Below are 17,785 nucleotides of genomic sequence, written 5' to 3'. Positions count from 1 at the left end.
ATTGTGTATAGGTATTGCAATGGTTGGTTGCGTTGTGCGCAAGTTTCATAGACTTTTTTTTTAATCTTCGTTTTAAAGGGTGCATTGACACATGGTTTTGTGACTCGATAGACTTTAGGTACTGCAGGTCTAGAAATACACTTTCGTCGTTAAAAGTATGTCTCTGTTTCCCATGTCTGTAACCGCCTGCCGGAAACTGACGGTGATTACCGTTACTGACTTCACTCTAAGCAGATCTTTACTTTCCAGCAGGTTACATGCCACTGTGGTATTTTCAAACGGTGGTCGTTTAACATGAGGAAACATAATCACCTTCATTATCACAATAATCTGCATAATCTGACTGAAGAAATCAGGCCCCCCAATGGGAAATTTCCCATTGTACGTGTTCTGTACCAATACCCCCCACCCCCGTAAACTTAGCGAATTCTATCGTCTCGTCACTAAAATGTTCTCTGTACCCATTGACAGCCATTGGTTTTTCTTCCTATCAATTATGTTACTCTAATCTACCACTACTTATCGGTCCTGCGCATTACATGTCCAGCCCAAGCTCAGCTCTCCATAACCCGCCGTAGTTGCTTTGTGGCTGTGGTGTTGGGCTGCTAAGCACGAGGTCGCGGGATCGAATCCCGGCCACGGCGGCCGCATTTCGATGGGGGCGAAATGCGAAAACACCCGTTTACTTAGATTTAGGTACCCGTCAATGAACCCCAAGTGGTACAGATTATTCTGGAGTGCCCCACTACGGCGTGCCTCATAATCAGATCGTGGTTTTGGCACGTAAAACCCCATAATCTTTTTTGTTTTCATAATTGTAACTGGAACAAAATAAATTTTGTGGACGCTCATTTGTGTTCGACAGTGTCAAACTTGACAGACATTGGCGTTATGGGTAATTGAGCTCGAAAAGCTGATATGCATAGGAAGACTTCCAAAAATAAATAAACCACAACTGCTTAAAACGCGGATAGTCCTTCAGGCGCAAACTTGCTCTGTCGTTTGCGCGGTTTGGTTACTCAGGCGTAAAATATATTCTTACAATTTCCGCACGTGCGTGTCTTCTTTTGAATCGTTCTGCATTTGGAAGTTCACAATTTGAGGTTAAACGCCAAATGTCAGCTGACATCGTCCGTTGTTGTGCAAGTACAATAGTAAAGGTAAAAGCTTACTACACACTGATGGTAAATTTACTGTTTTGTTCCTCACAAACGCAGACCTTAGACAAAAGTTAGACGTTGCAGTAAATGATTTATGTCATGCTAGCGTATATTATTGTGTTTCAAAACACATACAATACCTAACATTTACTCAAAAGCTTTAGCGACAATGTTAGCGACTTTGCAGATACATTTAGCGAATTTCACGTTTTACTTTAGGGCATGCTTAAAACATTATGGTAACACTGATCAGCAGTGGCCCATCAACTGCCCGTTTCTTAGCCAACCATAAAACGTGCAGAAGTTTCACGTTTAGATCGCTTACCAAACTGCTCAGTATATAGCGCATACTTCAGCAAAATGGCCTGGCATGTATTCGAGGAAATGAATTTTAATACAACCGCAGTTAAGTCTAAATCCCTGTTTAAATTGACGTCACTTAGTCTATTTGAACCTGAACTTCACTATCACCGTAGGGCGAAGAACAAGAAATATTTTCCCACAACAGTGACTGGAACTCATCTTACCGCAGGAATGTGCACTTGGGAGCCGGGCGCGCTAACCACTCTGCAGAGCGCAAGATTTTGCGCGCAACACAGACTCTGCTCTGCGAGCGGTGGCATCATTTCACGTATTTCGGAAACGACGAACAGCCAATGCTGTAGTGGACGAAGTCCAGTTGGTGCGCACAACATAGAAGTTGTTCTCGACAAGATGGTCGACGTGAAATTCTCCGTGTTCAGGCTCGCGAAAACTGCATCCGCGCAGCACACAAGAGGTGGACATGACAATGGCGATCATCAGCCTCAAGCGTGACCCATATCCACTACGGAAAATGTGTCAAAAGTCAGGTGGCTGGTGGTAATAATCAATCCTGGGGTTTTTACGTGCCAAAACCATGATCTGATTTAGAGGCACGCCGTAGTGGGGGACTCCGGAATAATTTGGACCACCTGGGGTTCTTCAGCGTGCACCTAAATCTAAGTACACGGGTGTTTTCGCATTCCGCCCTCATCGAAATGCGGCCGCCGTCGCCGGGCCCGCGACCTTGTGCTTATCAGCCCAACACCAGTGTCACTAAGCAACCACGGCAGGTTAAGCAACGTGTTTCGTGACACAGTAGCTCACACGATTCAGAGTCGCCAGGTGTCCCATATATCAACACTGTAAATGTACAAGAAAAAAAAAAAAGACGTCTGGGGTAGAGTGAGAGAGAGAGAGAGATAAATGATATGCGAAAGTCAGGGAGTAGATGACGTTTTGACCTTTGAGTTAGATAATTCTCAACCAGGACCTTCAAAACGGCACATCAAGCCTAAAAAGCAAGACGCCAGCAACACAGCAACTGCGTCATCACTGCCGATCTAAACATTATATTTATACTAGCACTGAATTTCAAGAATAGTATGACGAACTTTATATTTCAAAGTCATTTCAAATGGGACGCTGCCAATACGTCGGAATAGCACGTTGTTCTATACCCAATTATGAAATGATGAAGATAGACACCCTCGAACGAACAAAATTATCCGTAGCCTTCGGCGAAACAGCCGCGTAAATAAGGTTTCGTAAAGCTAAACATTTGGACTACATAAATCTAGTGTACATAATTAGGTGGAGTCTGAAATCGCCAAATGCTGCGCATGTATTTTTAATTCCACAACGTGCATTACAATACCATATACAAAGGAAGTTGTGTACATTACACAGAAGATAAAAGTCCCAGATTATTTATCTGAGCAGCATATTCCCCCCTTTTTATCACAAAATTTATAACTATTAGTTCAACATTATTTCAAAACGCTTATTGTTTCCAAATTCTTACTTTGAATTATTACACAGTTTTCGACAGAACACTATCCCCTCTCCCCCCCTGCCCTCCTCTAACCTCACTCCTTCGCTTAAATGACCACTCTATAACCCCTGCCTTCCGGGCCATTTCCCCGCTGTAGGTGAGTGCGATTATTTTTGGAACGAGCAATCAAGCAAAAAAAAAACAAAAACAATATGGCTGTTGTCCCTGTGGGTAAATGCTGCTGTCGCAAGTGAATGAATACAGAGCCGAGGGAATCATTGAAGTTTGCGGGATCTTCGTTTTAACAGCTGAGCTGTTCTAGCTAATCGTTAGAAGTGGCGCCTGCTGTCGCAAAACCTCGCTGAGCTATGACGTCACTGCATTGCCTAGCAACCACCTCGTGGAGCGGCATGTGCCTCGCCTCCTCTCCGTGCCGTGTACATGTTGCCTTGACATGCGACGTTAAGGAAAGGGAAGGAGAGCATGCGCGCGGCGCGCGCAATGCTCGGAAGAGAGAAAGAGAAAATGAGAGCGAGATAGTGAAACAAATTGTAGCAGCACCAACGAGGCAACGCGCAGAGCTGCTGCCGACGCCACCCGCGTTGCCTTGCCGCGCATGCGCCGGAGCAGTAGCGATGACGTCACCTCGCGTTGCCTAGTAACCACCGGCACAGGTGCGCGCTCGCTTCGCCCGACACAGACACGGCTCCTGCCTGCCTGCTTGCGTTTGTGGCATGCCAGGAACACTGTCTCTCATAGGCGCCGACGCGTCCAGCGCTAGCCACGCGAAATGTCGCGAAAGGGAAGGTACCTCCGAAAATGATCGCTCGAGAATACCTTCCCTACATGCGTAGTTAAGTTAAACGAAGTTAAGGCCTAGCAGCAACCAAGTTAATACCTAGCCATAGCAGCCGGTAAGACTTGAGGACTGACCCTTTAATGTGCCTAATCTTTGCACGACCGAGTGCAAATTTGCCTGTTTTTTCACCGCTCTTTGTTTTCATATTCTCTGAAGTGTGAAACTGCGCAGCAAGGCGAGGACAAATAATAGTGGAGACACATCGCTTGCGTTGTCTTCATTTCTGCACTTGTCCGTGTCTCGCTGCTCTGTTTCGCACTTCGGAAGCCATGCAACAACTACTACAGCCCAACATCGCGTACTCCTGCACTTTCCATGGCTTGATGTTTTCTCTTCTTTTTTTTTCTTCTTCCTTTTTTTTTGTCCGCGTTTTCATGAGCGGAATAATATTTGCAATTTGTTGCAATATTCGAAGACTGCATAATTCTAATGTTTTATTTTGTTTTTGTTCTTCATATTATTTGAGAAAGCGAGAGAGAAAAGGCAATGAAAGGCAGGGAAGTTGAGTAGCATCACGTCCTGCTTGCTATCCTATGCAGGGAAAAGGGGGTTATGGGACGGAAAGAAGGAAAGTAAAGCCGAACACTAGGGATGCGTTCTCATGTAGGCATCTACATCGAGACTATATAGTCGCTCACTGAGGTCTGTGGAACCGCAGCAATGCACGGGTCACTTTTGAATTTGTGATGCTTGTGGCCATGGTCCAAGGAGTACCCTCTGCTGTCACAGAGGGCAATCTTTAGTCCGGGCGACGTAAAGTGGTAACGTGTCGAAGGCTCTGGTCGTCGTAGCGGGAACAGATGCAGAGAGGATGTTCGGTAGAGTCTGCAAGAACTGTATGCAGGGAGGCGTTCCATCCATCGCGTTTAGGATTCAATAGGCTTTCGTGAACGTCGCACCGAGCCGCAAGCGCCACAAAAATGTTGCATCACGGCGGGAGACACCTTGTGTTAGCTGGAGCCGCAGAGTGCAATCGAAAATTCTCAGGCGACAGTTATAGACACAGGGGGGGGGGGGGGGGGGTCCACTAGCATTTCGAGCTAGTGATCTGAGTTTCCTTGCGGTGTCAGCCTTAAGATAGAGGTAAAAAAGTAAATGTATATGGGTAGGTTGTTCTGACTGCTCAGGGGCGATGTTAGGTGTACGTCAGCTTGTTATAAGATCGTTGTCAATCACGTTACTTGTGAATGCATGCTCGTTGCAAGGTAGGCTCACAGAAACAATAATACCAAGAACCAAAAAACGGAAAATGAAAAATAAGCAAACGATGTCAATTTCTATTTTTGTTTGATCATTTAGTTGTTTATAAGCAAACGCGTCGGGAGGCTGCTGCTTTCGCTCTCGGAATGAACGGGCTCACTTTATAGGACAGGGAACGAAGAGAAAAGCTATCGACGCCTTAGTTTGCCTAGTTTTTCTGCGCAGCGGAGCACGCAAGTTCTGCCGAAAAATACGAGCGAAATGGCACTTCTGTCAAAAGGCGTCAACACCAGATAACGTTTAGTGTATAATTGAGCGTAGGATATAATAAATATATTCTTTTTCTTAGGAAAGTTGACGGGCAACGACAAGCAACGGGAAGCTTTCTAGGGCCACCTAGGTTCGGAGCGTTCACGCTCCGTACACATACGTGCGCCAGAAAACCGCTACCTCCGTGGGAACGAAATGGTTTATACTGAGTTGGTCTATAACATAAAGGGAATGACTGTAACGGCCAGGAAAGAAATCGATTTTAAGCAATCACCTACAAATCTATCAAGGCAGACGCCATTGAGCAGCTTTGAGGGTCGCCGGAGACGACACGAGCAGCTTCGTGTCAATATAAGGATGTTCTCTGTCGCGTTCGTTCTTTAACGCTCCTTCTGGTGCATCTGGGATAAGTAACTTGTTCAAGTCCAAGCAGCCGCCAATAAATACCGCTGGAACTCTATTGAAGTGCGCACGTGCGTGGGCAGTGGGAACAAAACAAGTGTACTTGCTCAGACAACGTTTCCTTCGCTATACACAAACACATTCGCCATTACAGCGACCAACCACCGCAACGCAGCACGCGAGAAAACTGCCGCGCAGTTTCCGTTCAAACTTCGGGGGCGGTGATAGGGTTAAACAAGCACGCTCGCCGCCAAACGCTGCGCCGGCGTCGTCCCCGCCAGCTCTTCAAGTTCGTCCGTTACTCCCTCCCACTGCCTCCCACACTTCCCCCTCCGCAGAGCGGGCGCCCCCTCAAAACAAGGCGCGTCGTCGGCATCCGCTACCTCTGCCGCCGCGCCGTTGGCGCACTTCTCGTACGCGAGGGGAGGTGCTGACGTCAAGGATGACGTCTAAAAGGGGGTGTTCCACTCGTCTTTCTTCCCGCAGGGAGCTCCGCTTCCCTCGTTTCTTTCATTTTTTTTTTTCGATCGAAGCAAAGAAATGAGGAGGAGGGAGTGGAGCGCGACGGCATCGAGAAAGGGTAACCGGCAAGCGATGTGGTGTTCCTCCTTGGGGTCACGAGGAAAAAAAAAAAAGGCAGCGGGAACGGAGGGAAAAGGGAGTTGCGTCGGTTCGAACCGCGCAGCGAAGCAGACCGCGTAGGAGCAGCCAATGAGGTGGCCAGCGTCTGCTAGCGTCGCCGCTGACCTTCCCGTCGCGGGAAAAAGTCGGTCGCGAGGGAGCGCTTCAGACGGTCGCCGAGCGGAGTGGCCGTACGCGGATCTGATACTCCCGCACGGAGTAGAGTTACAGCGCTGATAACATGATGTTGCATGACCAGGAAACACGTGGTATACCAGCGTCAGTTTCTGTCTTTACTCTTTACTTTCTTTCTCCAAACGATGTGAGCTAAAGTAGTTGTGAGGGGTGCACGTTAAATTATCTCTGAACGAAATGACCAGGATAAGTTTACGAATTCTGATTCTACGCCTGGTAAATCAATGCTAGTGTTTTCTTTTCTTTCCTTCACAACGAAGCATACTTGTCCAGAAGCGAAGCGCCGTTAGGAGTAAGAAAGTAAAGAGTATTGACAGAAACTGTCGCTGGTATACCACACATTCTCACCCGCCGTGGCATGCTCAGTGGCTATGGTGTTGGGCTGCTGAGCACGAGGTCGCGGAATCGAATCCCGGCCACGGCGGCCGCATTTCGATGGGGGCAAAATGCGAAAACGCCCGTGTACTTAGATTTAGGTGCACGTTAAAGAACCCCAGGGGGTCCAAATTTCCGGAGTCCCCCACTACGGCGTGCCTCATAATCAGATCGTGGTTTTGACACGTAAAACCCCATAATTAATTAATTAACCACACATTCTCCGGAAGGGCAACGGCATGTTATCAGCGCTGTAGCGCCACTCCGTGCGGCACTTGACGTGAATCTCTCTGGCGTTGTGAATATGGAAGCCATATCAGAACGAATAATTCGGAATTTCAAATGCCTGGCTTTTGTGGCAACGGCAGATGCTCGACACTTGCCTTGGCTCTGCCCTGCGAAGCATGCCACCAAGCTTGCGTTGCTAGGGCAAGCCAGGTTGAAGCCGCGCGCTGAGAGAAGCACAACAGTTGGGGGAGAGGCAACAGATTCTCAGGGAAATTAATGAAACTCCAGCGCGATGCAAAGCTGGACGTATTTTTCTTTCCGTCTTTTTCTCGTTATGCGTTGTGGCAAATTTTCCTAATAAAAATCATCAGGCGTTCGTAATCAACCCGGATGAAGTAAAAGCATGTCGATTGCCTAACCTGTCCTCCTACAATAACGGCGTCTTTTTTACAAGGATCCGTGCTACATTCTTCACGTCGAAGGCAGGATGTTTACGCTTGTTTATAACTGGTATAGTGGTGCCTTCCTGGCTAATAAGTAACTTCATTGTTAACATTAAGTTTCCTTCCCTAGAAGCAAGCGACAACTCCAACGATAACATTGGACGAGGACGATCGTGCAGGCGGTGGAAATTCATGTGGGGAAAAGAATTCTTTCCAAATTTCCTTTACTTTTTTTTCCTATTAAATGTAGAACTTATCAAGCACGTACCCATACAAAACACGAACACGGTTGAAGCACTCTTCAGGGGAAATGACACATATCGGCTGTCCTCGGCGAGCAAAGCTTCCAAGATTGTGATTGAAAAGTCTGTGTGGTGCGCTTACGTGAGCATTTACATACATGTTTGGTCCCCGCATTTTCAATAAACAGTTCGCAGTCAGCACAAGTCCAGTTTACGTGCTTATTCCTTCTGTGGTCGTCTGCTCCATGCAAGAATGTACTTAATTACTGTCATTCACCAACTGCACCAGCAACATGTTGTCCATATGAAAACGGCATATTTGGGAATGTTTTAGGCAAACTATTGCTGTGTGGCAATAAAACCCAACGTTCCTGGCCAGTTTCATTACCTAAATGGGTCACCTATTCATATTAAAGCACTGCACGTCGCTGGACAGTTTCTAACCCTGCACGCGCGAGCCTGGCATTCGCGTCGATATCGTGACAGCAGGACAGCTGCGGTGCCGTACACTGCCCCACGTATTCCGCGCCTCTTCTCAACTGTTGGCGCGGCGCCGAAGATAGGTACACGCTTACCATGCTACAGGTCCGGCTTCGATGCCTCGCAGGGGCTAAATCTTCTTAACTGTTGTTCACACGGTCATCGTATCGAGGCTAAATAGACAGACAAAATTGGGGTAGGGTAGGCAAAGAAATGCTCTCGCATTTAGAACTGCCTGGGAAACTACAGAGTATTTATTACCACGTAGCTGAAGTTCCCCGAATGTGTTCCCAAAAAGGTCGTTTTAATTTAGTTATCCATTAGGACCAAGTCCTCATTGATAGCTAACACGACCAGAAGAGGGCGCCAGGCGTCCCACGTGCCTCACTTCCAACATTTTTGTCCACGACGCGCCTTTATAGCTGTGATTAAGATTATTGATTTACTCCTGCCACGGCAAGAGTGAATCAATACACCCGAATTTTATTCGCTGACCTAACTCACGAGTACCTATGCAGGAATAGCTTTCAAACCTTTGTAACTTGAACACTGATGACGTGTTCGAGCTGCTTCCATCGTCGTGCGTGGCGCGCGCAGCGTGCGGTCTGGACGTATTCGGAAGCGTAGGACGGAACTATTCGCAAGTGCGAGTTTCGCATGACGTATGTGGCCTAAGCAGGTGTACACCCAATTCGACTAAATGCGGCAAAAGCAATCTATTTCCTATTTAAAGTCAAACGGATAAGGTCACCACTGTGCTCTGAGTGCAAAGTTCAGGAATATATTGCCCACCTTGCCGGCTACTTACACTACAAAGCACGGCCTTAAAGGGATACGGACACAAAATCTGAAAATTTTACGAAAATGAGGAAAATGAGTCCTCAGTGTGCGATTACACCGAAAAGAAGTAGTCACTTAACTCATTTTTCAGCTGATGGCTTTATTTTTGGTGTTTTCGTGAGCGTGCGCCACGCCGCCCGACCCGCGCAAGTTGGAAGGTGTGACGTCACGACACCCTCGTCGGATAGCCAGCCGGCCGGCCGCGGTCATTCGAAGCGCGCCGACGCCGCCATCACGAGCATGGATTCGAGTTATGGTGCCTCTACCAGCGATGAGTACACGTCTGAAGACGAGGACCATTCCAACTTGGCAAGAAATATAACCGCTTACGTTTACGAGCCTTCCGCGTCAAGCGGCGAAGAGCAGGCGGCCGTGGAAGTGCCGGTCAGGATTTCGGGAACCGTAGCGCGAAGATATCGCTATGCACCAGACACTTGTGCAAGAATTATTTGTCATTTACATTCTACACTTGCTTTTTCAGAAGCTCACGCAGGCGAGGCAGCTGCGGAGTACTTCAACACTGCGTGGATGACTGAATAGTAGTTTATGCCATCGGCGTGAGCAACTGCACAAGAATGCTGCAAGTGAGCGAAATCAGTACCGACCACTTTTCGCCTCCACTTTTCAAACGCGCCGCTGATCTTTTCTGCCTTGCATTTTCGTGAGAAGACTGATGCAACAGCGACAGGCTTTAGGCGTTGCCGAGGCTTTCCAGCCCAACCGGGCTGGTCACATAATCATCGTCGACGAAGTGGTCCGCGCAAATGAAGTCATCTTTAGAGGACTCTAGGCTGGGCGCGATAGCTGACAGGTATGTATCCAAAGCTTACGCACCTTCTCATCTCTAGAAAAACGTGTGCGACCGCGTGTCACGACCGACGATGCTGTTAGAATAGCCTTGGGCGCAGCAATGTCTGGGCGTTTCCTTCCGCCGCGACGAACGCGGGGAGGCACATGTAAGAAGCACCACCTGCGTGGTGCGTCGACGGGGATAATGTTTCAGATGGACCACGTGCGAAGATCGCCGACGGGGATAAACGCTGCAAGGGACCGTCACGCCCGAAAGACTGCGATGGCTGTGGCCGACCTTGGCCGCGCGTGGGTGTTATGACGTCACATTTCAGCTTCTGCCGGCGGCCGCTTGGAGGCAAGGCGCAACAGAAAATCTAAAAAAAAAAAAAGATGTCCCGCGTTCTTTTTTTCAAAGCAGCTTGTTGTATTGGTCATTTTAGACAGTTAAACTTTTGTTCCGACACAAAAAGAACCACCCGCCAACTTTTGTGTCCGTATCCCTTTATGTCCGCACTCAACATTCACCACCTGTCATCTTTTGTACTAAGTCACGTCCTTGACAATGGAACCACGCTGCCTGTGCATCTCACACAATGAAGGCGTTTTTGTGCGTCCTTATATACACTGGTCTCAAAGAGACACTTTAGTCGAGTGCTGAGTGTTGTGTTTTGTGTATGTGGCACATAATTTCGTTTGCTATCCCATCCATCTAGAATAGCATGCTAGGCAGGCTGCCTGGCAAACCCCTCTAAGGATCCTATAAATCTCTCTATTTCTCTCCCTCATAAGGTAACCTTGATTCAAGGTGTAATTTAATGAAGCAGCGAACGTTCTCCTACATCCTTAAAGTCAAATTACACAAGTCGCGAGGTATTATCGATCTACTCAGTGTCGGGTTTCATTTACTAGTTAATGTTTTATAAAATTTCGCTTAACTGTGGCATGACAACACGTGCGACAGGAAAACGTTGACAATCAGATGCTGTGTCAATGGTATGTGACAGTAGGTAATAAAAGCTTTATGCCGTAAAAATGCTACTTGTGGTTCGACAATGGTAAAACAAATACGGTTTGGTCCAGCTGATAGGTACTACGTAAGCGCTAAATACGTTTTAAACTAAAAAATATAACGAAGTCTTTACTAGGGAAGACGCGTGAGTCGAGATGAACTACCACTACCGAAGTGCTCTGAATATATTGTCAGCTTCAGGATATAAAGTTAAATTGATTTTTGTGGTGGCAGTTAGGTATGGTTGGGACTTGATGTACTGGAAACGATGACACTGGTTCAAAGATATATTAAACCACCCTGCTCAATCGCTGACTTCATGAAGGATATCAATTAAAAACATTTTGTTTTGTGGCAGGCTACTGAAAAATCACTGAGTCAGTAAAATAAAATATATAATATAAACTATCTAAATTGATTTCATTCATTTAAACTGAGAGATCGATTCTCTCTTGTTCACCTAGAGAACGGAAGAAGTGTTCCACGCGTTGCATTCAAAGCGGACCACATTTAAAATTTATTTTGTGTGAATGACGAACATTGGGCTCCCACAAGCAGCAGAAGCAGCCTCTCAGGGTCTGTGGCTTGGACGATCAATCCTGCGCCAGTACATCGGGAATACCTTGTCTCGAAGCCGCCTCACTTTAGTGGAATTGATCTTCCATACGAATAGGATCAGTCGCTACGTATACTGAGGCTCTCCCTGATCATAATTTTTCATTTTATTGAAGTGTGTGTTGAATTAGAGGTGTTGAATTATTCGCCTATGCCTCGTACACCAGGTAAAATATTTTATGTGCGTTATTCTTTGTCGTGCAAGACAGTTAAGTAATTTCGGAGACAATTTTTACGATGGAAGCAACGCCGTTGACGATGGTATTCACAAGAAACAGTTAACATGTTATGGCATACAGCGCAGACCACCAAACTACAATGAAGAGGTTGTTAATTAGCCCTTTCTAATAGCGAATGCATGACAAAGATGGCCTGGCGACGACGACATGACGCGTGTTAGACGTAGAAGCTGGAATGACAATGGTGAAGCGACCACAACGGCATCACGAGCAGAAACAGATATCCAGCGGCCCCAGCAAGTAGACAACTTGGATCACAGTTGATCGGCGTAAGAGGCTAGATACAGATAAACAGACTCAAAGTGCCTGAAATAAGCAAATAATGCTGTTCGCATATTGAAGAAGTGGTGAAGAGTGAAGAGAATGTTACCTGAAAAGTGCCGCAAATTTCTAACGCGAATTTGCGAAGCCACTCCTAATATTACACGTTATCGCAACGTCATATTTTATGAAAAATATTAGAAATGTAGGGGAATATATTGAGCTTTCTAAGTGACACGCACATGTCCTTGATGTGCAATATCGGAGAGGAACCAACAACTTCGTAGTTTTTCTAGCTTGCGTGCAATTATCAGGAATGACAGCTTCTAGCTTTGACCATGTAAAAAATATTCTTTTGCTTACCGATAGACAGGACGTCAGACTTGCACGCCCGAAATCGATAAGACCTTCTTCACGCCAAGCCTGATACGGCGACATGTAATCAAAGTTATCCATGTATACATCTTTATTACTTGGGGCCCTCCATTGTGGTTTATTGGTCCTTTTTTTCCGAATGGTTTGGATGAATGTGTGGAATATAAAGGTTGGCAGTGAAATTGCACGATAGTGCTACTATTCATTCGTAATAGAAACATTGTTCAAAGGCATTCATCAGGATTGTTTCACCACTGAACGATATTAATTCAAGCAATGGCAGGTGCAATGAATAAGTCGAAACAATTCAATGCCATTTTTAATTAGTCGTGACCAGCGAGAAATGTGGCATAAGATAGAAGAAGACAACACGGACGTAAGCGTTTTATCATTCATGTCAAGCCTGCTGCTTGCTTCCATTCAGCTGACATACACCAACTGGCCAACTCAACCAAACCGATTAAGAAAGATCCTTGTTCTTACAAGAACAACGTCACTGAATCGCGACAGACCTGAAGGCATTCAGGCTTCTGAAGTAAGAATTCGGTCTTGAAGACATGGCTTATCGCTGAAAAAAAAAAGACGTTGACAATCGTTGACGAACTTACATACGAAGGCGAGACGTCGATCTCATTGGCGAACGACTTGAGAAGGACGAAACCGCGGACGGTGGCGGGCGACGTCAAGGAACAGCGGGCAACCATGTGCTTCGGCGTCGACATCGTGAACTTTAGAAGCGCTTCGAAGATCGAATCCGCTCACTGGCGCCTGGAGTAACGTAGTACCCTTCAAAATGGCGAGCGACGACCTTAACCTAACCAATAACCGAAGCTCTCACGCCGGAGGCCTCGATCGTCAGGCCCCGGCGGGAGAAGAAACGAGCCGGCGGCGCCTTGACGAAATCTCGGCGTCGGCGTGCGGCGGCGGGAACCCATTGGTATTTACAAACAAAATGAGCGCGTCACTCTTGCGTCACCACGGATGGGGTACCACGTGACTGTCGGGGCGCCGCGGAGAGAGGACACAGTGTGCCCGCTAGCGCCACCTACGATTATGTAGGGAACGAAAGAAATGGGCAGAGGAGGAGGGTGAGAGGGAAAACAAGGAGACCAAGTGAAAGGGTAGATAGAATGGAATGGAGAAGGTAGATGGGAAACCAAGTCGGGGAGTGGCGAGAGCGCAGCTTCAGGCTCGAGGAAAGGGGGGAAGCAGCATGCCACCGCCGCCACCGCGACAGCGTGGAGCGGTACGTATCGACCTGATTGATCTCGAAAGGAGAAATGAACGAAGCGTGATAAAGAAACAATCCATAGATTTTCGGTGGCAGCAACGAGGGGGGGGGGGGAGAGAGAGAGAGAGAGAGACGAGAAAACGAGGGATGAAGATAAAGCAAGCCGAAGGGCGACGCTAACGCCTACGCAGTTCTTTCTTCGCTGTGGTGCAGCGTTAAGAAAGATGAGCGTGAAGCGAAGGACGTTGAGCAAGGCAGAGGTGTACGGGCCTTACGGTCATCATGGGACACGCAGAGTGAAGGCCTCGAAAAACGAGGAGCCCGGGCGCTCGGCGCGCACGAAATGAATGCAGAGCGTGGGGCACCGGAACGTGGCGCAGACATCTGCGCGATCAATAGCGTGAATGAAACAGCTTGGAGGAGCGCTGTGTGGTGGAGTACAGCGCTCGCGACCGCCGCGACAGCTTGTTCGTTCAGGTACCTGCTGCCGAAAGTTAGGATTAATTTGTCAAACTGGCGTTTAGGCCGCTTGGCTTCAGTCGTGTGCAACGGTACCAGGTTACGTACGTAACCTACACGTGCGTTAATTGGTGGAATAAAAGCAAATGGACCAGTCAATGCTGACAATATGTTTCGTCGCCTTTATGCGTTTACAACATCCACACACAGCCTTTGCAAAGAGCGCTTATAAAGTGAAATGACATTTATAACGTCCCGGCTGAATTCCTATCATTCACGTGTACTGTGAGCGCTTCTACAACTAAGACCACTACAACGAATTTGCCTGTAAAACGAAGAAATTTAGGCACCCCGATGGCTGATTTGGCGCTTTACAATGAACGCCACGTCCTCTGCCCTAAGCAGACGCCACTAAGATGCGCTCTGCACTAGAGCTAACGGCAGCGCTAGCGACGCACATGACGAGCGTGCCAGTGCCAGCGAGTGTTACAGTCCTGCTGTACTGCTGTAACACAGCAGTGTGTGCGGCGGCTAAGAAATACGTCGCCGTTGATGACGACGCGATGATGTTTTTCGTAACTGACGTATGTCTTCAAAGCTTTGTCGGGGGGAACGTACAAGAACGTCAACGAAAACAACAGTGATGAAGAGCCTGTAAACGAACGAAGAATTTTGATGGAAAGGAAGGCGATAGCTGCATTCGACGGTCAGAAGCTTTACGTGGCTTTACTTCCACGTTTCGCCGCGGAGCGTGCCGTGAACCTCGGTGCAATGAGGTCGGCTGCAGTCGCAAATTCCGCCAGACGAAGTGCGCAAAAAGAAAAAGGAGAGACAGAAAAAAAAAACAAACAAAAAAAAAACAACAGCAACTAGATTCAGTCCTAACGTATTCTTGAATTCATTTAATAAAGTTTTTTTTTAGTTTTTTCTTGCGTAACATGTCATGCCTGCTCTATTGTACGTGGTACAATGCGTTATCATTATAACGAAGTGACTTGTATTACAAAGGATTTAAGAGATCCCAAGCACTTCGATATAACGACTTTCGACTGTACGAACACACATTACAGAAACTAGTTCAGGCTTTTCGTTAACCGAGCATATTTCACTGCCAGATTTGACGGAAGCAAATATAACGCATTCGCTGTGAGCACTACAAAGAACGGTTGTCATGTGATGCCGGTGAGGTGAAAGCTGAAAAGCGAGCCATATGTTTCGTTTTGTGCATGCATTGTGTAGCTGGGATTTAGCGGACACCCGCCGTGGTAACGTAGTGGCTTTGGTGTTGCGTTGCTAAGCCCGAGGTTGTGGGATCGAATCCCGGCCGCGGCGGCCGCATTTAGATGAAGGCGTAATGCAAAACACCAGTATACCGTGCATTGGGTGCACGTTAAAGAATCGCAGGTGGTCAAAATTAACCTGGAGTCCCCCGACTACGGCGTGCCTAATAATCATATCGTGGTTTTGGTACGTAAAACCAGATAAATTAATTTCATGAATAAATTTTGTGAAGAGCCGACGTACAGCTATCTTGTCATAATGCTTGTAGCACATGTCGTCAATGTGTTTTAATGTGGTGCCCCTATACGTCGTAAGTCATGGAGGACGACAAACTGCAAAGTTGTGTCACCTGTCAAAGCCCAGTTATGAAATAAATTAATAAGGCCACTGCAGAAAAGAACAGGGAATAGGCTGGCAAGCGGCGGTTTGTGGGCCCGCCATTTGTAGCGGTCGCTTGCGCTCGATCACCTGCCACTCCTATCATCCACCGTTCACGCCCGGCTGATCCCATTGATAACGCGGTGGAGCGTCAGTCTGACCACCAACGAAGCGCGAAAAGAGGAAATTTGAATAGCACGGGAAAAACATTGATGAGCCATTCCACTCTATGAAGGTTGATCACCAGCGAGCCGTATAGGTAGTATATATAAATGTACGACACATAGATGCATAAACATTTTGGTGTTGTTTATTTTTTCACGGAAGTTACGATTGCTTTGTGGTCGCTATGGTACGGCCAAGGGTTCGGTTACGACGATGGACATGTTCTAGGCGAAGGTTAAGTCCAAACACGAGTGCCTCGTGGTCGTTGGCACCTTGTGATCGGTGTGGCACTGTAGCACTAACCGTTCGAGCATAAACTAGGGCAGCCAATAGCCATCTGGCCGCGGCACGTACACGTTGAAGTCGCCAATGACGAGGGCTGCAGTTTGATCGTCGTCGGCCGGATCGAGCAACCATTCAAAGCGGTCGTTCATAAAGTCCTCTAGGTCGCGCTTGGAAGAGGCAGGTCGAACGTACATGGTGGTTACGACCGTCCCGTCGGCGGGCTTTACGGCGCACACGTCGGCACAACACGCCGCGCTTTATAGTTCTTGGATGGGGCACGAAACGTCCAATGGCGCAACGGCGGCGGCTACGTCGTTCCTCACGTATATGGCAATTCTTCCCGCTCGCGAGTCGACTCGACGGTCGCACGCGACGCCGGTGTAGCCGCCGACTTGAACGAAGAAATTGGACCACGTATGGCGCGTGCAGACGCAGCGACCTGACGTTGAGAGCCGCCAGCGAGAAGGTATATTGCGGTTCGGCGAGTCTAGGCACGCACGCATTGGTGATGGTGGGAAGGTGGTGGTTACCAAGCGGCCGAAACTCGTCCAGCAGGTCGCGGTCCAGGTTCTCTCGGGCGTGTTAGAAGGTGTGGTCTCACTTGGTGTTTGTGAGGTATAGCCGGTTGACGTCCGTGTACCTACTGAAGGCAACGTAGACAAGATCCTGCGGGTGCCTACGGTCGTGCTCGTACACCACGTCCGAGTAAGTGGCCCCCTGCGACTTGTGAACGGTAACGGCACTGGCCTGAACCACGAGAAACTGCCTGCGCCGACAGGCAAGCCTCGTCTTTCTGTTCAGAATGACGGTGATGGTACGCAACTCTACGGGCACCCCGTCGGTCTTGATCTTGATGCCGCGCATGCAAGCCGATTGCGCGAGCGGTTTTGCCTTGACGCACACCATGCGACCGGTCTGAGGGACGTCAAACTGAATCCAAAGGCGAACGGCATGGCACGCGTTGCCTTCCCGGTACTCGATCTCCTGCAACACGCCGACTGCACCGTTGACGAGTCCGCCTTTGACGTCGGTGTTTAAAAGAGAGAGAGAGAGAGAGAGAAAAGTCATAAGGGAAAGGCAGGGAGGTTAACTAGTCTAAGCCCGGTAGGCTACCCTGCACTGGGGAAGGGGGAGAAGGGATTGAAAGAGGAGAAGGAAGAGAGAAGTTTCCACCTTGCACCTTTACACAATCAAGGTCATACAGGCTTTTGCACTTCGAAAAACCCAGCAGCGCCGTTGTAGCCAAGGACATTGCAGACATACGAGGCCACGGGCCCAAGATCTTCTCCTCCGTAAAAGGCCTGTCGTCTAAGTGTCCCAAAGTAGTCCGAAGGGCAATCCTCTCTTCTTCGTATCTGGGGCAGTCACATAAGAGATGTCTGGTGGTTTCCTCAGCACCACATGTGCTGCAGTTGGCACTGTCCGCCATTCCAATTAGGAATGAATAGGAGTTTGTAAAAGAAACTCCTATTTAACGTGAACATGTAGGGCTTGCTGCGGGCGACCACGATCGCGTGCGGAACATTGTCCTTTTCTGCGTGCGTCATGCGTGCCACCTTGGCCTGCCTGTATTCGAGTTAGGAGT

General features: G+C 48.0%; 1 protein-coding gene across 2 annotated transcripts in view; it reads right to left on the bottom strand.

The window, feature by feature from the left end:
* LOC119450314 (sodium- and chloride-dependent glycine transporter 1) overlaps window positions 1-17,785 on the bottom strand; it is a 122,902-nt gene that overhangs the window by 65,343 nt on the left and 39,774 nt on the right. Inside the window, exon 1 of one of the 2 annotated variants that reach the window (XM_037713738.2) lies at window positions 13,010-13,436. The exons of the other annotated variant lie outside the window; for it this stretch is intronic. Within the exon in view, the coding sequence (XP_037569666.1) occupies window positions 13,010-13,123 (114 nt within the window). The 5' untranslated portion in view covers window positions 13,124-13,436. Of the gene's footprint in view, window positions 1-13,009; window positions 13,437-17,785 lie in introns of those variants that run through there. 2 annotated transcript variants of the gene reach the window in all.

The sequence above is a fragment of the Dermacentor silvarum genome, chromosome 4 (assembly GCF_013339745.2).
Source record: "Dermacentor silvarum isolate Dsil-2018 chromosome 4, BIME_Dsil_1.4, whole genome shotgun sequence".
NCBI lineage: Eukaryota > Metazoa > Arthropoda > Arachnida > Ixodida > Ixodidae > Dermacentor > Dermacentor silvarum.
The sequence above is the reverse complement of the archived record's forward strand: the minus strand, read 5'-3'. Positions and strand labels throughout refer to the sequence as shown.